This window comes from Asterias rubens, chromosome 19 (genome assembly GCF_902459465.1).
Source record: "Asterias rubens chromosome 19, eAstRub1.3, whole genome shotgun sequence".
NCBI classification, from domain to species: Eukaryota; Metazoa; Echinodermata; class Asteroidea; order Forcipulatida; family Asteriidae; genus Asterias; species Asterias rubens.
In genome coordinates this window covers 1,345,213-1,365,456 of record NC_047080.1, presented here as the reverse complement: position 1 = coordinate 1,365,456, position 20,244 = coordinate 1,345,213, and the positions used below count along the sequence as shown (strand labels likewise).

General features: G+C 38.4%; 3 protein-coding genes and 3 non-coding genes across 6 annotated transcripts; 2 read left to right on the top strand and 4 right to left on the bottom strand.

Annotated features, from left to right (window-relative positions):
• Positions 1-477: 477 nt before the first annotated feature.
• On the bottom strand, positions 478-4,509 carry LOC117302979 (60S ribosomal protein L7a-like). Its single transcript, XM_033786989.1, has 7 exons — positions 4,422-4,509; positions 3,567-3,690; positions 3,074-3,223; positions 2,432-2,652; positions 1,767-1,897; positions 1,263-1,332; positions 478-801 (listed from the first exon to the last, which is right to left on the bottom strand). Exons 1-7 carry the CDS (start codon positions 4,422-4,424, stop codon positions 700-702), a joined length of 801 nt encoding a protein of 266 aa, XP_033642880.1. The 5' UTR covers positions 4,425-4,509; the 3' UTR covers positions 478-699.
• On the bottom strand, positions 1,106-1,185 carry LOC117303544. Its single transcript, XR_004520512.1, has one exon. It is a non-coding gene; the product is annotated as a small nucleolar RNA SNORD36 (small nucleolar RNA).
• LOC117303545 lies at positions 2,016-2,101 on the bottom strand. Its single transcript, XR_004520513.1, has one exon. It is a non-coding gene; the product is annotated as a small nucleolar RNA SNORD36 (small nucleolar RNA).
• Positions 2,765-2,850, bottom strand: LOC117303546. Its single transcript, XR_004520514.1, has one exon. It is a non-coding gene; the product is annotated as a small nucleolar RNA SNORD36 (small nucleolar RNA).
• A 32-nt stretch (positions 4,510-4,541) lies between the features above and the next one.
• Positions 4,542-6,989, top strand: LOC117302978 (mediator of RNA polymerase II transcription subunit 22-like). Its single transcript, XM_033786987.1, has 4 exons — positions 4,542-4,692; positions 4,857-5,014; positions 5,502-5,582; positions 5,990-6,989. The coding sequence occupies exons 2-4, from the start codon at positions 4,883-4,885 to the stop codon at positions 6,230-6,232; spliced, it is 456 nt and encodes a 151-aa protein (XP_033642878.1). The 5' UTR covers positions 4,542-4,692; positions 4,857-4,882; the 3' UTR covers positions 6,233-6,989.
• Positions 6,990-7,242: 253 nt separating this feature from the next.
• LOC117302975 (ATP-binding cassette sub-family F member 1-like) lies at positions 7,243-19,848 on the top strand. Its single transcript, XM_033786983.1, has 24 exons — positions 7,243-7,599; positions 7,930-8,094; positions 8,692-8,814; positions 9,119-9,187; positions 9,654-9,748; positions 10,150-10,269; positions 10,504-10,604; positions 10,866-10,951; positions 11,420-11,496; positions 11,942-12,004; positions 12,099-12,164; positions 12,394-12,476; positions 12,754-12,837; positions 13,666-13,754; positions 14,268-14,303; positions 14,605-14,666; positions 15,234-15,284; positions 15,673-15,847; positions 16,426-16,500; positions 16,804-16,874; positions 17,059-17,163; positions 17,456-17,617; positions 18,097-18,169; positions 18,533-19,848. Exons 1-24 carry the CDS (start codon positions 7,443-7,445, stop codon positions 18,685-18,687), a joined length of 2,343 nt encoding a protein of 780 aa, XP_033642874.1. The 5' UTR covers positions 7,243-7,442; the 3' UTR covers positions 18,688-19,848.
• Positions 19,849-20,244: the final 396 nt, after the last annotated feature.

The window sequence follows — 20,244 nt, the reverse complement described above, 5'->3', positions numbered from 1 at the left end:
TAAAAACACACGACCTTATAATTTGAAATGCAACATTATCGAATTTTTTAATTGAAAGTGCAATTACATGTATATGGTAGAATTTTAACACAAGGTTAGCGACTTGCAATTTGTCCCCAGTTTCATAACAACTCTATTGGAAAATGAGTTAATCACAAAACTGATTTTGACCTTTGGAGTCTCTTTTTTCGACTTGATGAAAATTATCCACTCGTTAGTATTACTTGAAGAAATAATAAATTTAGCTGTAGACGAAGTTTTATGTTTACCGTTGAATACATCTCTGGAAACTGCATTTTTATTTTTCAACTCTTAATTTAAGTGCCAAAATGCAAGTTGGGAGCTTTATAAGTCTGACTTATTACTACAGTGTGATGTATTGGGCAGGCAGACGCTGTTTAGCATAAGGCTTAGAGCTTAATGGAAAGTCAACACGTGGCTTCATACAAAATAAACAACACAAAAGAACACAAATGCTCCACTGTTTCCACAGGTAACTGTTTTGTTTTTATTTACTTCCACTACCTCTTGGTTTTATTTTACACTCGTTCTCGTGAACACTTGTCAAAGGTTGAGAGTTGGCGGCCAATGTAAAAAAACAGCCTTGACATTCCAAGGATGAAGGCATGAAGAATTCCAAAATATTGTTGGCGAATTGGTGTATGGTTTTAATAGCGCTCAATGTGTGTTTCTTAAAGTTTATGTCCGGCTTGCCAGCTCCTTTGCCTTGATCTTCTCCAGCTTGCGAATTCTGTCGTTGCTCTTGCTGCCGAGCTGTCCACCACCCCAATGACGACGGATCTGCGAAGGGAAGGTAAAGACAGAAATGTTATGCATTGATAATTGTTAGGAAAGTGAGAACTCCCTGTGGGCCATGTCGACATGCAACCCTCAATCTCCCACTACCCTATGATCACTCGACACCAAACTTTTTTTACTTTGGAAAGATTGGTATGCACAGTAATGAACAAATGTTTTGGGGGGGGCACAATCGTACAACTCCCAGCACAACTTCATAATGTCCACTGTTGGTCAACAGTTCCAATGGATTCAAAAGTAGATACCAAAAATGTTTACTGACTGACAAACTTTGTTTTTGTACGTTCCTACTCAGATTTAAAAAGCTCGATGATTTGATCCACATAGCTATTGCTTCAGGTGAAGAAATTCAATACATCATCGCAAGAACGCGTTTGTACGGTCAGTCTTGCCCAGACTCCACCTATGCTTAAGAAAATTTCCCAGGATGTCTTTGTACGCACCTCCTCGTATCTGTCATTGTAGTTGGTCTTGACTGCTTCAATGATCTTGGCCAGAGAACCCTTGTCCTCGCTGGGGGAAAAGAGAGGAAGATAATTACCTACAAGTATTAGTCTACAATTCTACTTCATAAGTACAGGAGTGAGCATCAGTACTGACAAAAAGTCTGAATTGGGGATCTACTTTTTAGGAGTTATGTTAAAATGATGAGTTTTCAACTCTCTAGTAACCTCCGGAGCTATAGATTTCAAGGAGGCCCTGGGAATTTTTTTTAAAACCAATCAAAACTTGTTGCTTTCTTTCTCACTAGGTAGACAACAAAATATTCAAAATTCAGATAAAAGTCTGAGATTTCTGATCATGTAAACACATTTCTTTAACTTGAAACAGAACTTTTATTTCAACTTCCACCATAAATCAGACTGTCAAGTATTGGCAGATTGCACATGAGGCATACTCGAGCTTTTCAAGTGCACATTTTCAGAGTAAAGGAAGACTGTTTTTACCTGTTGACATTGCTGAATGCCAAGCACGTTGCGGTCTTGCGATGAACGACGGCTCCAAGTCGTGCCTTTCCCTTAATGATGCAGTAGGGCACTTCCATTTTGCGGCACAGAGCTGGAAGGAACATCACCACCTAACAAAAAGAAAGATGAAAATATAATTTACTTTAACATACCGCAAAGATAGAACCAAATAAACTGAAGAGTGACTTTTTAACAATGTAAAAAACTTTCATTTGATTTGATCTTATTCCTGCTCAGATTTAAAAAGCTCGGTGTTTGATCCACACATTAAGCCATGGGCTCTTCAGGTGAAGAAATTCAAAACATCACTGCAGGAGTACAAAATTATCAATACAAAGTTCTTTATACACGACCTACAGTCCAGAACGAAGAAGTCACAAAGAATCAACAAAGTTGGAGGGGTGCGAGGATTGCTTGCACTTAGACTCTGTAAATCCTTTCCATCCAACACGCCAAACATCACCTATTTAAAACTGTAATCGTGTGAGAACTCCAGAATTGGCCACAAGATCCATAAACTCTTAACATTGGAGACGTGTCTAGCTTGTTTTCCATGCAGCAAACACACAGGACGAATTCTATAATGCGATATAATTTTTTCCAAAACTATACCACTGCTTCTTCACTCCTTTACGCATACATACCTCAATAGGATCAACATCATGGGCGATCATGACCAGCTGAGCCTTCTTGGACTCAACTAGTGAAGTCACTGTGTTCACCCCGGACCTGACGATGTTGGGGCGGCGAGTTGGGACATCTTCTTTGCCCTCAGCACGCAGGGCAGCACGAGCTCGCAGGCGTTGCTTCTTATCCTGCTTGGTCTCGGGGCGGTACTTGTTCATCAGACGGAACAGCTGGGTGGCTATTGGGCGGAGGCGAGAGGAGATAAAACAGTTAACGATACAGATAATTTAAGTTTTTTTTAAAAGTAATTTTGACATTTTAGCCTAAAATAATAACTCTTTGTTGATTATCCTGCTCAGATTTAAAAAGCTCGGTGTTTGATCCACACATTAAGCCATGGGCTCTTCAGGTGAAGAAATTCAACACATCACTGCAGGAATAGCTCAAGAATTTATAGAAGAGGACTTCCTTTTTTGCTAAAAATAAACATTATGTTCGTTCGTTTGTTGTTTAGGGAATGATTTTGAACAAGCATAGCAAAATATTTGGACAGAACATTTTGTGCACACTAAATGCTAATGTTGTGTAGAATTTTGTTCTTGGACATTGGGAATCGTTCACTAAATAAGGCAGAGGATGGATGAAGCTTCTATTTATACCTGTCTGACGGTCCAAGGTCTGGTTGAACTGGTTGATGGATGGTGGAACCTTCAGACGCTTGAAGAGGATGGCACGCTGACGTTGCAGACGGACATACTTGGGCCACTTGACAAAGCGGGACAAGTCACGCTTAGGCTGGATGCCTTGACCTGAAAACAATGATAAGAGTTTAGAATGTGTCGTTTTTAAAAATGTCTTTCGGCTTGGAATTACACTGGCTGTAGCCCACTGTTCTTGGCGCCCCTTTAAACATTTCCCATACACTTTTCCTAGTGAAGTTCCCTTTGGAAATTGAAAATGAACTTCCATTGTTATTAATTAATAATTCAAGAACATAAAAGCTTTGACTGGTAACAAGGAAAGCACGCTGAAGCAAACTTTTCCACTTGTCAATGATGGCGGAATACAAACTTGTAATCTTTCCCAAATGGTTAGGAAAATACAACCAACAAAAACAAAGGTGGGTCGGATTTACTTTTGATCTTTACTTACCGATGCCAAAGTTCTTGGGACGCTTCTCAAAAAGGGGGTTGACAACCTTCTTGGGGGCAGCTTGGCGAGCTGCGTAAGGGGCCGGAGCCACCTTCTTACCCCTCGGAGCTTTCTTGGCTTTGGGCTGAAAAGTCAAAGCAATTCATTGTGAGTTTACTAACTAGTTTGGTGTGTAATTGCTTGATCTTCAGAGAAAAGTCTGAACTTTTTGTCATTCCTTTCGAAAATTACATTCCCAAACAGAAGTTCATAATTTTGTCAATTATTAAATTAATTTCCTTTCCAGCTTCAAAGTCAAATGCAATCCACCATCCAATGGCCAAGCACCCTCACATTCTGTCTCGGTAAACATTTTCAATTTCACATTAATTTTGAAAAATGTATGACTAAATGCCCTGGCTTTTTTTAATTAAGCATGTGTATTCTGTTTGGGAAAAAGAAATTGAAAATGGTCAAATATTTTTTATTTATTTTATATTTCATATAATTTATATTACATTTTCGTCGTCATATGAACGTTATTACACTTTCTGAACAAATTTCTAAACTTATTAACAAGTTATTCCCACAAGAATGAAGCCCAAACAGACAAATAATATCAGCATTTTAAGGTTATGGCCCTCGTAAACAGGTTTAGAAACAGATTGTCATGGCCCAACGCATTGCAATACTCATACGTTACATATTTGTAGCATTTTACGATTGTTTCAAATATAGTTGAATACAAATAATGATATGTATTTGCAGATATACCATTCTTGGGTATAATACTTCAATTTAATGTGATAATTTTAAACGATGTTAGAGATTTAAAGGCGATTTAATTTCCAACACAACGACAACCATCCATCCTACCATTTTGGCTGCCACGGAAAGAGGACGATCTCGTGTGAAATCACGAGAGTTCGAAAATTGATTAATAAGCAACCGAGAGTCATGTGTCTGACTTCGTTTACCGAAAGAGGGAAGCAAATGTACTTCGGGGCCAGACTAAAAAACCGCTCAGCGTGTTTGCTATGGACTTGTCATCGTGAATGTTTCAGTCTGCCATTATCGGGTTTTTTTGTGCATTTATTTCAATTTTCCATCAACGGGACATGAACAGCCAGCTGAAATTTGAGTGCAGGTATGAATGACAATATTTAATTGCATCCAAGCTGTCAAAGTTGCTGCCTTGAGCAAAATAAACACAGTGATACGTTTTTGTATACATGGCTAGATTTGGATGAGTGAGGGCGCTGTTTACTGCATGTTGTTTTGTTTATACATTTTTCTTTTGTTGTTTTATAGGTTCATCTTTTAATAGCAGAATCAGCATGTCTCAAGCAGGTTCTCAGAGGGCGCTACCTCAAAGTAAAGACAATCTCCTTAAGACGTACGCACGACGGCTTCGCGGAGATGTTCAATCCATTCAGGATAACTTTACAGAAATCTTAAAACTTGCAAAGGTATGTTATGATGGTATGTGATTGATCCTTATAATAAGATGCTGATGCGGTGTTCTTCAAATAATCAAGTGGAAAATTTTCCGCATCCTGCCACCACTTTTCCCAACAATTTTTATAAAAAGGAATAGCTCATTTGAGTAAATTAGATACTAAGTATTTTATTTCATAACGAATTAAAAAATGTTGGCAGCAGGATATGGAAACTTTTCCAATTAAAAAATATTTAATTAAAAGTTGATAACAATAACTGCCAGTACAATGGATCCGGCTGAGTAAACCAACATAAACATAAATGTAAAAGCAATGTTACCTCAATTAATATCTTACTTTTGGTAGGTTTATATCACAAATACATCAACCAAAAGGAAAAGTTTTTCCCCCATATAATGCTTTGATGGTAAGATGGCTTAGTAGTTTAGTTTTTTCATTGACCACAAAATGGTGTTTGATATTAAGGCAATACATTTCTTGTTTCATTCGCTTACAGGTTGATGAGGAGACACAAGTAGCAAGACAGACCCAGGGGGAGCAAGAACAAAATGAAATGCATGTCAGAGCAGCAAATATAGTAAGTTTATCAATGGATTGGCTTGAATGATGCAAGTTTCTAAACTGCTGGACAAAGACATTGTGCCAAACTACAAGAAAATTTCTACATGTGAGAATTTTCGTGTTGGCACTAACAGCACTATATGCTTTGTTTTTTAAAAAAACGGCAAGGGCACCAAGGCGTTTTCTCCTTGGCACCCTATGAGGAAATTGTAAATTTCGAGCGAAGCATTTCAAGAGCACAAAGGCAATCCCAATCGTTGCCTCTGTGAAGTATCAAGCCTGCACTATGTCCAATGATTGTTAAAATGGAACACTTTAACAGTTCAACTGACCTGAATCTGTTTTTAAAACTCTGTTTAAAATTTGAAGATGTATTTGGAGTTGTCTTTTACAAATGCTTTTTCATGTTTCACTCTTTTTCAGGTTCGTGCCGGTGAGTCTCTCATGAAACTCGTCTCGGACATCAAAGAATTTCTCATCTTGAATGATTTCCCTTCAGCCAACGCAGCCATAGCTCAGCGTACACGATTTCTTCGCAATGTTCAAGCGGAAGTCGATGAAAAGATCATGCAGCTACGAGATGAAATGTCATTGAATTTATTTGAACTTGAAGAGGAGTATTACGCATCAAGATACAAGTTAAAAATTCCTGATGCCACAAAATAAACTTTTTGAAGTACGTCGCCCCAGACGCCTTTAGATGTTTAAGTCCATCACAACTTGGAATGATGAACTACTTGCATCAGGGATACTGAACAATATTTTGGATGTCATCATCTAATACTGACTGGTGTATGAAAAACCGAGGCATACTCAAGCCTGAAATTGCACAGAGGGTAGGGTGTCTGTTGCCCTGGTCTTGGCCTTGTTGCCCTTACAGAGTTTACCATAGATCGTAAGATATTTTATCGGGATGCTCATTGCTAAATCAAAATGACCTTGCCCTCTCAAAGATGAAATGCCAGGCCTTTGGTATGTATTCGGCGCTCTGTTAACCCTCACGAAAAACTCAACAGAGTCTGTGAATGGGATTCAACACTGTGATGCTCTGCGCTGCGCCGCAGTCTAGAGCAGGTTTCTCACTCGCTAGAGCTTGCCCGGTGATGAGGGGGCCTGCCGATGGTTCCACACTCAAATATATTCAATATAGCCCCTTTTCAAGAACTTTCCAGGAATTATTGCCCTGACTAACCCTGTAAATATTTGGGTACATGCAAAGTAGCAGAAAAGTAGGATAGTAGTAAAATTTGTATAAAAACCCCATAGAATCTGCTATTCTGATACCAGAAATGTAAATTGCAATTTGTCGTCCTCCATACTGTCGCATAAAGTGATCCTTTCTCGACCATTAAAATTCACTATCCAAAATGGCATTAACAATTGTTTACTTTTTTTATATTGTTGAAGTGATATGATAATGAAATAAATTAACTTATATGAAATTTTGTTCATCTTGTTCCTTACTTTGTAAGTTTTTCAATTATATGAAGACGAAGCTTTAATTAGGGTCTCAATTGAGGGAAGGAATGCTGATTATGGAGAGAATATTAATTTTTCAAGAATTTAGTCGTGGTGTTTTAGTCGCAAGAGGGCGGGCGAGCGCACAATGACAACTTCTCGCTGGTACCCCGCACTCTGTAGTGACGAACCAGTCCATTTGCAAACCAGGGAAGATGTGTCCCATCTACGTACGAATTTGCATATTTCTCTGAGGACACATGTTCTATCGTCTGCGTTTTGTATTATTTTGATTGCGAAATCATACTGTTTTTGTCTTAAATAGCAGAAAACAGTTACTTTTGTTATCAAGAAAGTTGTGCAGCAAGGTGTCAGAGTCCGTTCTACCAACATTTAATCCTCCTTTTATTAGAAAAAAATGCCGAAAAAGAAGGACAAGAAAAAGGCTGTTGAAGAGGAATGGTACGGCGACGAAGCGGAAAAGAAGGCATTGGCGAACGGGGCTGACGAAGCAGCAGACGGCAGTGGTGGAGAAGGGGATGGGAAGTCTGCCGCAGCTGGCAAAACAAAGAAAGGTACGACGATCTAGGGTATATCCCCTACATTGTATTTTGTAGGGATAACTTTCCGTATGGCGCCACCACTTTTTCACTCATTTTTACAAAAAGTAAAATACTAAAAGGGATATCTCCTCATCATTGAGGTAAACTGGATACTATATTAATTCATATCGAATGAAAAAGTGGTGGCGCCATACGGAAACTTTTCCGTAGTATCTCCTATATGATATATCCTAAATCCTGAGTCCTGGTGCATGCTGAAAACATTTCAAACGCACCAACATTTTGTTAAAAATAACTTGGCCCAAGTTGAGATGAGTGACACTTCTTTTTGAATTAATCTAGCCAAGAAGAAAGACAAGAAGAAGAAAGACAAGTCTTGGATGACAGGAGAAGGTAACAACGACGACGAGGAAGACTTGATGCTGGAAAAGAAGATGGAGAGTTTAGCTGTTGAGGATGATGAGGAGGAGGATATTACACCAGTAAAATCGAAAAAGAATAAAAAAGGTAATGTGACACTTTGAAAATTCTGCCACTGACAGGATTGTGTAAATGTCTCTGTAATTTTTGTACTGCATTCAATGTAACAAAAACTGCCTAGATTCCCATAAAGATAATATTTCATGAACTGACGTTTGTAGAGATGGAGAAAAGTTTATGTATTTTGTATTAATTCTGGATGTGAGAAGACAAGGAAAGAAGTTTGAGGTTTAGATGTTGGAAGAAACCGTAGAGAATTATTTCAAGGAAACCCATGCAATCAGTTCGGGACTGAAAATCCAATCCACATAGTGCCCCTTGGCAGGATTAGAACCGGAGTCCTAGAGATGGAAGGCAGGGGAAAGATAACACTGCGCCAATTGACTGCCCTAAGTGCAAAGTTGTAAGGCTCTCTATATTGTGTTGGGGGGGGGAGGCAACTAGCCCAATGAGCCTTTTTGAGGTATGGCGGGCGTGATAGGAGTGTACTTTTTGGTTTGGGTGTATACACACAAATTTACCCAAATCTTATAGTGTTGTAGCATGGTGTCCGCCATATTTCAAAATGGCTTGTGGGTCTTCATCGATGGGTCATAAAATATACTGATGTGGTTTTTTTTGCAGGAGGTTTTGCTGCTCTGAGTGTTCTTGAAGATGAGATGCCTGACAGTGAAGAGGAGGAGACAGAAGAAGTCGAGGAGAAACCAAAGAAGACAAAGGGAAGAGACAAGAAGGAAAAGACAAAAGGTACAACTTGAAGACTTGTCACCCCCCCTCTATGGTTTGACCATTCAATATCATCCACTGTGGTTTTGATTGATAGATACACACTGCCAGCCTGTGTATAGCTGCACTAAAAAACTGACCTCTGCTCTACTAATGAAGTTTTGCGTTTTTATTCAAAGCATAACTTTGCAAAAGAAACCTTGTCTTATACAAAAACACCAGTTAACATTTTGCACTATGTGAGTAGAACAGTGGATGTTTGGATAATTTTGTTGGTTTTGATTCTGATTATGAAAAATGGTAAATTGTTTCCTTGTATCTGCAGGTCGCACAAAGGAAGATGATGATGAAGACTACATGGATGATCAGAATGAAGATGAAGCACAAGAACAGAGTAAGGAAGTATAGGTTGAATGACAAGGCATAGCATTGGGCAACTGGCCTTGCGCTTAAACTTTTTGTTAAGTAGTCTACCAGGGCCCAGTTCCATAGAGCTGCTTATGCACAAAATATTGCTTATGATTTGTTTGCTCATTAGAAATCAGCAGGATACCCATCACAATTTGTACACAAAGTAGTAGTTTGGATGGTAACCAAATTCTGGTAAGCAAAACTTTGTTTCGCTTAGCTACCTTTTGTGCTTAAGCAGCTCTGTGAAATTGGGCCCAGACTAGTAAGCTGTTATAGTAAGCAAAGTTTGGTAGCCCAGATTTTGAACATGTTTTGTCATAAATGTGTCTTTCTCTTTCTGATGTATTTATGGTAGCAATCACAGCCAGTCTAATCGTCAAATTAATTAACGTTCACACACTTAAAAGTAACATTTGTATAATTTGTTTGTCATTCTCTTTGTGAAACAGGTCAAGATCCTTCTCCAGAGCCAAAGCCAAATTCAGAGCCAGCAGAGAAGACAAAGAAGATCAGCAAGAAAGAATTGAAGAAACAAAAGAAGCATGTATGTATGTTATGTTTATTGTAGAAAGTTGTAAAAACGTTTTCTATGCAAACAGCAGACCAATAGCCACATTGGAAGTCAGTTCAGGGGGCGTATAATTCTGGCGTGTCATAGCTAGCTCTGGTGTTTCTGATCAGCAGAGTGTGGGTTCAAGTCCTGGTTTTGATCGCAGGCTGTACGGCACTCACAGGTTGAATGGCTTCTGAATGGCAACCCCACGCAAAGATATTGGCAAAATAGGGAGACAGCCAACATAGGGCTAGATAGGTCAGTTAGAAGAGCGCTGGTCCTACTCTAGTAAATTTTTCTTTTTTCAACCCCAAATTATTTAGAAAAAAATGTAATGGTTAACCAATAGAAAGGATGGATATTACCTTGATTTTTCTTGTTGACTTTAACAGCAAGAGTTCCTACAGTCGATGCAGTTGGCCAGCGTCGGAGATGACTTGTCACAATTCTCGCTATCACAACAAGAGAAAACGACCAAGGGAGCATTACTAGAGAATGCCACAGACATCAAGGTAAGCTATTATTTGTTGAGCCATTTGAAATCAGATTAGACTGTTTTAGGGGAAAACATTTCCAAACCATATTGCTTTGGAGGGAGCCTTTTCTAAAAATAATTTATGCTGTCAACAGCTGCATTGCTTCTTAATTTTTTCAAGTCAATAATTTTTGGAGGACTCACCAATCTAACACCCTAGCTAGAAATTAGTTGTATTCTTTTCAATTTATCAATGGTTTTAATTTCACAGATTGAGAAGTTTTCAATATCTGCAGCTGGTAAGACACTGTTTAACAATGCAACATTAGCCATCGCACAAGGAAGACGATATGGCCTAGTCGGACCTAATGGGTAAGCAAATCATTCCAGTAGACAGAGAGATTATAAGACAAACACTAAAAACAGTCGCAACACTCCATATTGATGTTCAATTGTGAGCAGGGGTCGATTTCTCAAAGAGTTAGGAGATATTTGAAACGTATTGCTTGTCGTCCTAAGTTTGAACGAGTAACTCGTGCTAACTCAAGATAAGACAAGTCTTAACTCTTTGGTTTGAAATGGTAAAGTTTCCTATACCGATTGAAGCTATTTCTGATTGATTTGTTATTACAGTATGGGAAAGACAACTCTGCTGAATCATATTGCAACAAGAGCCTTAGCCATTCCACCAAATATAGATTGCCTACTATGTGAACAGGGTAAGCAGATTTGGATACAATACAACCTAGTCAGGTTTTGCCCTTGAAGGCAGTGGACACTTTTGGTAATTACTCAAAATAATTGTTAGCATAAAACCTTACTTGGTAACGAGTAATGGGCAGAGGTTTATGGTATAAAACATTGTTAGAAATGGCTCCCTCTGAAGTAACCCTAGTTTACGGGAAGGAAGTCATTTTCCACGAATTTGATTTCAAGACCTCAGAATTAGATTTTGGGGTCTCGAAATAAAGCATCTGAAATCACACAACTTTGTGTGATAAGGGTGTTATTTTCTTTCATTATTATCTCGCAACTTCGACGACCAATTGAGATTTTCAGATCCTGTGGCTTATACTTCCATAAATTATAGTACAGTGATATAAACACATAACAACAATACCATTAAACTAGAAGTTAGTGTTGAGTCACTGCTTGTAATGCAATGATTTCCGTTTTACATTTTGTAGAGGTAAAAGCTGATGAGACACCAGCATTTGAAGCCGTTCTGAACTCAGACACCATACGATTGAAGCTCATGAAAGAGGTATGTAGGAAGGGTTCATTTCAAACTAAATTTGCTTAATTCAATCTGTTCGACAGGGCTTGAAAGTGACACTACTGGACGATAGGCCACCAGGCCAGTCATTTTAGTGGCAGGGGAGTAAATTGATGACTGAACAAGCCCGGTGGTCTTGTGTTCTTTAAAATCAATCTGTTTGACAGGGTTTGAAATTGATATTGGACCACCGTCCCTAGGCCGGTGAATTCAGCGTCGAGGCTAGTAAATGCATAGCCAGACAAGCTATGATTCACTAAACGCTATATCTCGAGTTAGGACGAGTAACTCGTCCATGCAATGCCTCAAAACCCACAGTTGAAAAACTTCTTGTTCTCATCTATATGAGTGCAATTCCATCTGGTGGTGCTCGGTGATTTGTTAATACTTTTGCATTAACAGAGTATTCTATTGGAATTTGTTCACCTCACAGGAGAAAGAATTAATAGCAGAGAGTGAACGAGGAGACGATACTCACAGTGAACGGTTAAAACAGGTTGGTCAAAGTTTAAGTTCTTTTCATCATCAAAGAATCCATTCAAAATCCATACAAAATCTATGTATAAAAATAAAAATCTGACTTTTTTTAGGTCTATGAGGAAATGGAGGCAATAGGAGCCCATTCTGCCGAAGCAAGAGCTAGAAGAATACTGGCGGTGAGTCACTTTAGTTTCTTCACTCAGAACCAATGTGGGATTCGAACCCATGACCTCTACACTCTATGGCTACTGGACATAGCTTAACTCGAGGAGTTACTGGTAAAACGAATGTGATCTTTCTTTTGCACGCTGTGATAAAATGAAATGATATTAGTGATAATCGGTTAAAATTAAAACCTGACTGCACTGATTATGTTTTATGGTTTTATGGTTTTTTTTGTTCCAGGGTTTGCAATTTACACCAGATATGCAGAAGAAAGCGACACAAGACTTTTCCGGCGGGTGGAGAATGCGTGTATCATTAGCAAGGTGAGCCAAACCCACTGACAAATATCATAAAAATTAAATGTTATCCCGAAGACTGTCAACAATGTTCCACTGGTGTTTTCTACATATATGGGATGTCCCTCCTTTATAAATTGCCTTAACGCATTTCAAGTTAGGGCCTGTATGCCTTCAAACCACCGTTGTCTACTATATGCTAAGAGGCATCAAGCCGGTCGATCAATGATGAGAATGAGTGAACTCGCTTTTATGTCTTTATGTGGCTTGTCGTTTCTAGTTTACAGTTTTTTTTTCTTTACAGAGCATTGTTCATGGAACCAACATTACTCATGCTGGACGAACCCACAAACCATCTCGACCTTAATGCTGTTATCTGGCTCAACAAGTAAGTTTCTTTTCCATGGGGTTAATTTCTCAAAGAGTTAAAGACAGTGTACACTATTAGTAATTGTCAAAGACCAGTCTTCTCACTTGGTGTATCTTAACATATGCATAAAATAACAAACCTGTGAAAATTTGAGTTGCGAGATAACTATGAATGAAAAAACACCCTTGTCACTCAAAGTTGTGTGCTTTCAGATGCTTGATTTCGAGACCTCAAGTTCTAAACGTGAGGTCTCGAAATCAAATTCGTGGAAAATTACTTCTTTCTCCAAAACTACGTCACTTCAGAGAGAGCTGTTTCTCACAATGTTTTGTACTATCAACCTCTCCCCATTACTCGTTACCAAGTAAGGTTTTATGCCAAAAATTATTTTGAGTAATTACCAATAGTGTCCACTGCCTTTAAGACTAATCTTATCCTGAGTTAGGATGAGTTGCTTGTCCTTACTTAGGTCTGGCCTTGAGTTTTTAATTACTCCGAGCACTAGTCTTAAGTTAGGACTATCTTTGTGAAATGGACCCCAGGGTCCAATTTCATAGAGAAATACACAACAAGGGATCAAGTGTTTTGAACAGGATTAAAACCCACACTCTGCTGGTCAGAAATTCAAGAACTTGACTCCAGTCACTTATGATACACATAAATTGATCCCAAGGTCTCTGTTCTAGTTTAAGCATATTTGAACTAGAGCATATTACCTACACCCAATTAATATTTTCTGCTGTGTTCACAAACTTTGATGTCACACAAATAGTTCCACTTGCTAGTTTTGTTTTATGTTGATGTTTGTCCACCTTATCTATCATGTCCTCTATTTTTCCAATCAAGCTATTTACAAGGATGGAAGAAAACGCTTCTTGTCGTTTCTCACGACCAGCAGTTTCTTGACGATGTCTGTACGGATGTGATCCATCTAGGTTAGTTCTAGAACCAGCTTGTACTGAAAGAAAGATTCTCTCATTGAATTAGAATTGACTCCTTGCACGCGCGTCACACGCAGCGACTGATGCCTCGCTCACCATGTTGGTGGTCAATAGGCTTACGTGTAAACGCCGCGTCACCTAAAAATGCGCACTTCACTGAATAACACACGTTGACATTGACCACCAAAATGGCGCATCCAAGATTATTTTGATGATGACGTCAGGTGAAATGGGTCAATACAGGGGAGGGTTGATTTGAATCCTACTTGACTACCCTTAGGGTTTTTTTCATCCTGAGTGGGGTTAAATCCCACCCTAGTGGCATGGGTTTTTTTCACCCATGATAAGTTCAAATTGAATAGGTAGATTCGTTTAGAATATTAAGGCTGATGGCTGATGGCTTGGTGTTGCCATTCTTTTGTATTGTTTCACTATTTCCTAGATGTGCCCTGTTTTCGCGTAGGGTGCCACCGTTTGTAACTCAGAACTTGTCGTTTTGCTTTTCAGACATGCAGAAACTACAATACTACAAGGGAAATTACAGTAAGTTCAAAGTATCTGGTTTGTGAATTATATTAAATGATCAAACAGTAGGGGGGTTAAGTTGTTAATGACTTTGTGTAAGTTATAATGTATTTGTATTAAGTTAAATCAAGATGATCAAACAGTAGGAGGGTTAAGTTGTAAATGACTTTGTGTAAGTTAGTAAGTTGTAATGTATTTGTATTATGTTAAATCAATATGATTCCGCCTGCTCAATTGTGTTTTCAAATTAAATTTGACCAAAAGAAATGTTTTACTGCCTGGTTCTGACACGTTTTTATTTCACATTTAAATTGGTCAGATGCCTTCAAGAAAATGTTCAAGCAGAAGAGGAAAGAACAGCTCAAGGAATATGAGAAACAGGTAAGAGGCTGGGTACCTGACTTTAAAAAATAAGAGCAGTCGTTATTGGAAGCTCTGGAGAAAATCCTATTGTTTAGTTAAATTTGAGAAGGCTTTGAGTTTTTATAGGTGTATTTGTTGGTGCAGCAATCAGAGTGAGTATTTTTAATTCGAAAATTAAAGGCAGTGGAGTCGTGGACACTTTTGGTAATTACCCAAAATATATTTTAGCATAAAAACTAACTTGGTATTGAGTAATGGGGAGAGGTTGATAGTTTAAAACATTGTGAGAAATGGCTCCCTCTGAAGTAATGTAGAGTTCGAGAAAGAAGTAATTTTCCACGAATTTGATTTCGAAACCTCAGATTTAGAACTTGAGGTCTTGAAATCAAGTACAGAAAGCACACAACTTCGTGTGAAAAGGGTGTTTTTTTATTTCATTATTATCTCGCAACTTCGATGACCGATTGAGCTGAAATTTTCACAGGTTTGTTATTTTATGCATTTGTTGAGTGAGAAGACTGGTCCTGACAATTACCAATAGTGCCCAGGTTCTTTAACTGTTATTACTTCATTTCATGTCAACAGGAAAAGAAAATTAAGGATCTCAAGTCAAGAGGGAAGTCAACAAAAGTCGCAGTAAGTGCATTTTGTAAAAACCCTACATAACACATTCAAAGACAAATGGCCCTTTATGACCTAGACCATGCGGTCTGTGACATTATTTTCATGTTTTTGGATCATTATCAATCCTGGGGTCGATTTCACAAATAGCTAGGACTTGTCTTATCTCGAGTTAGAACGAGTAACTAATCTTGAGGTCTGCATGCTACAGTGCAGGGTTGGGACTCGTCCTAAGTCCTAAGATTAGTCTTAAGTTAAGAAGAGTTTTGTGAAATCGACTGCTGTATCTTTAATGTAAGAATAAATACTCACTCATATTCTTGATCGAGTACAAACCATTTTTTTACCAATGTCTCATCTCCCCCTTTGACCTTGTGTTGTTGTTGTTGTTGTTGACAAACAGGAAAAGGAGACGAAGACTCAACAGGGTAAGAAACAACAAAAGAACCGTAAGAAGGGAGACCCTACAGAGGATGAGCTTGAGGCGGTGGAACTCCTACAAAAACCACGGGAGTATGTCGTCAAGTTCACCTTCCCCCAGCCTCCAAAACTCAACCCGCCGATCCTTGGTCTCTACTGTAAGTATGAATGCTTGATGTGGCTTTATAAACACCCCTTACAAATATTCTGCCTTTTCATTGGCTTAGAGCGGGTCACATGATATGTCTGAGTTTTACTAGACGGCAACCGCGTGATAGTGCATCGTTTGCTATGTGATAGTGCATCGTTTGCCATGTGATAGTCCGACGACTATCACACGGCTTGCAGTACCCAGACGTCTTTTTACCAACCTCAAACCCGATCAGTTGTGCATCTGTGTATCTGAAACAAGATGATAAATAGTCTGTTAGGGTTTTATAAAACAAATATCGACTGCTGTAACTCGTGCTATGGTTAAATCTACGACTCCCTTGGTGATCCCCTGACCGTTCCATTTTGCGCCTCAGCAATCTAACCAATGACCGCCAACCGCACACATGATTCATTTGAAATGGAATTGTGCTAAAACAATTGCATTGTCACTAAAAGTGTTTATTTTCAGAGCAGCTGACAGACCTTAAGCCTTAGCTGTATCCAAAGCCTTGATTTTGAAAATGGCATTGACTAGGAACTTTTCAGATGTGTAATTGTTTGTGTTTGTATTTTTTGTTAACAGCTGTTGATTTTGGATATCATGGTCAAGACTTGCTCTTTGAGAAACTGGACTTTGGTATAGACATGGAATCCAGAAGTAAGTCCTCTTTACTTAATAAAGTGTCTGAAATGTTTCAATTTATTCTGGCATTTGTTTTTTTTTTTCAAAAAAAATTGATTTGTGGTTAGAAAATGTGTTTTAACTAGAGTGGGATGTGAACCAACGACCTTCGTATTAACAAGCTGTCTAGCCCTATGTTGATGGTCTGTTTTGTCATCATCTTTTGTTCTGGGGTGAATTTTAAAGATATTATAAAGGATTGGTAAAGGTACAAGCCTTTGTTTAGGTTTAGTCTGAAAGTTTACTGATAATGATATTGTCTCCTTCATTCATTTTCAGTTGCCATCGTTGGGCCGAACGGAGTCGGAAAAAGTACGCTACTGAATTTACTAAAGGGAAACATAGTTCCGGTGAGTTACATCTTGATTTAAATTAAATTGCTTCTTCCTTCACATGAAATGATAAAATAATGAGCACGTTTAGATGACTGAAGGTAAAGTGCTATATAAACTGCTATAAACATTTATAAGATGTGGATGGATTTTTGAACAAATATTTCAGATTTATGAATTTGTTTCAAAATAATGTTCACAGGAAATTGGTGAGATGAGAAAGAATCATCGACTGAGGATAGGTTTTTACAGTCAGCACTCTGCAGATCAACTGGATTTAGATGAGTCGGCCGTGGAGTATCTACAGGTGAGAGTAGCATCACAGAGATGTTTTTATCATTTGCTTCACTGCGATAAAGATTTTATTATCATAGCCAGACACTGTTTATTGCATATCCCGAAACTGCGAAAATGCATGTAGATATTTCATCTGCTGCCACAAACCTAGTGTCCCTTCTTAGTAGTATGTCTACATAAGTCACGTGACCTCGACCCTGATGCTGCCCTCGACTTTGACCTCGTGTTCTTCTCTGACTTGCAAACAATTTAATTGATTGAGTGTTATTTCTTTACCCCCCCCCCCTTCCCCCCCTCTTCAGAGATGCTACAATCTCGGCTACCAGGAGGCTCGTAAGACCCTCGGTCAGTTTGGATTGATCAGTCACGCTCACACCATTAAAATCAAGGACTTGTCCGGCGGTCAGAAGTCTCGAGTAGCGTTTGCTGACATGTGCAAAAAGGAGCCAGACGTCATCATACTTGTAAGTTATGTTTAATCACCTTGTGCTTTTTTGTAATTCTCTCTCGTATCTTTCTGCTCATTTTCCAGTGAGTTGATCAACCATTTGAAACATTTTTATTTCCAGCAAGCTGAAGAACCATTTGAAATTATTTAGCTTTGTGAGCTGTGTATGATGGAACAAAATTAACTGTGTACTTTGTAGGTGCCTTCACACCATAGGTTGGCATATCTTATCTACCAACAATTACCACAGTGGGTGATACTAAATGATCAGACAGTTGATCGATTGACTGTGAACTGTGTAGATACAGTCGCCATACTATGTCATATAGCAGGTGGACATTTGCTTACTTGAAAATAGCTTTGAAAAATTGGGTCCTCATAAAAAAAGCTTCCATTATAAATGGTCTTGTCTGCCACAGTTTTTCCTAGCAAATGCTTTGTTACGAAATAAGTATAATTATAAATATTTAATTATATTTTTTCCCATACTTTCAGGACGAGCCGACGAACAACCTAGACATTGAATCTATTGATGCCCTTGCTGATGCTATCAATGCCTTTCAGGGAGGTAAGTAACAAGACACCACAAAACACCACAAAACACTTCAATGAATGTCAGAATGAATACTACTACTGTGGCCCGAATGTGGATTTTTTTTTGTTTTTAATTCAAGTCGCCTGACACACAAGGCTGAAGGCCACTTCAAGGTGTGGGCTACAATCGTTTTTTTCCAGAGGCCATTGCCACCTACTCCTAGGGCTGAAACAGGGTTACCCCTTTTACAGTCCATACAAATGTAGGCTTGGGTATCTTCAATTCGAAGCCTAGCCGGTAGAGCAGAAAGCACTACCTCCCCAATTTTATGTAGCAAGTGTCACGACCGGGATCCGAATGCGTTGATATTGATTTTTCTCTGTATTTTTTCTCCAGGGGTGATCCTTGTTAGTCACGACGCCCGCCTCATCACAGAAACCAACTGCCAGCTTTGGGTGGTAGAGGACAAGGGTGTGAACGAGATCGACGGAGACTTTGAAGACTACAAGAGAGAACTCCTTGAGGAACTGGGAGAACTTGTAAAAGAATAGGAAGAGGAAGGTACTCCTGTTATTACCTTCTAACTGCACGGAACTGCAATGAGAGTGCAGCTAGGTCATTATGAAACACTAATGGCCTTGGTACAGAGGGTAATATGAAATACTAATGGCCTTGGTACAGAGGGAAATATGAAATACTAATGGACTTGATACAGAGGGAAATATGAAATACTAATGACCTTGGTACAGAGGTTAATATGAAACACTAATGGCCTTGGTAGAGAAGGCAATATGAAACACTGATGGCCTTGGTACAGAGGGTAACTTCAACAACTTTACTTGAGGTTTGTCTGTATGAACAGTTAGTGACTGATTGTCCCTACATGTTCTTTAGGGTTGGCAATAAAAAAAACGCTAATAGTAAATATAAAAGAATATTCCAGAGCTTTTGGTTTCAGCGGCCAGACTTTCAAGTGACTAACATGAGGTTCGTTTTTACAAATCCAAAAATATTGTAGATGCTACAAACAAGTTGGTACATAATTATTTATGTAGCATTCAATTTGTGAAAAATTCAACTTGTGTATCATACAGTAGTACAGGCTGAACCCAACGATTTATAGAGAAGGCACAAGTTTGGGACCTGAAGCTTTATCTATCAAAAGAACATAAAGTGTGCATGGACGCCATTTCGGTAAGCAAATCTTTTGTTATACTATTGATAGCAACGGTCGTTGTCTGCACTGATCTATTGTTGCATCAAAAGACTTGCTTACTGAAATGGCGTCCAATGCATACCTCACCTCAACCTTTAGTTCCCTATCTCGCGCTGTCTTTTGCTCTATAATTATTGGCTACACAATAGAATTAAAACCCTGGATAATGTTATTTTCTTATGTTTATCTCTGCATATATGCAGTTACCTTTAGAAGCAATATGTCCACAGTTGACATAAAGGGCGCTAAACAAGCATATGCAAATAAAATAGCTGAGAATTTTTATCCTTTTTTTGTGGACAACACTCAAAATTACCAGAACTAAAACTTAAATACTTAATGATGTAGAGAAGTATTTCATGATTGTACATGTCTCTACTGTATTAAGTTTGTTTCTGGAATAAAACGTATTTATTTCAGAACTGTATTATGTGGGTGTTACATGAAACAGAATTAAATAACAAGTCTAAGAATTAAAAACACTAAAAATATGAAATATATTTAAGAAAGTGTATATTTATTGTGTCTGTGTACCTTCAAAATCAAACAAAATGGCAACAAAATATTATCACTTGATTAAGTCAATCACCTTCTGTGAGTTTACAGAGTTCCATTGACATAAAAGATCATCTACACAAACAAAAACTACTTTGTTTACAAACTTTTGACAAAACTAGCCATTCCTTCTGAGTTGTCTGAAAAGCAATTTCAGATTATACAAATGACTACACAGATATATAAAATGGTTTCCCTGTGGGAAAAGGCAGTCAATAAAAAAATTAAAGGAACATTACAGAATTGGTTTCGCAAACAGAACAGTTGCTGAAAGTGTAAGCACTTGATGTAATCCACCTTATACATAAACTGACAAACCTGTAGAAGTTTGAGATCG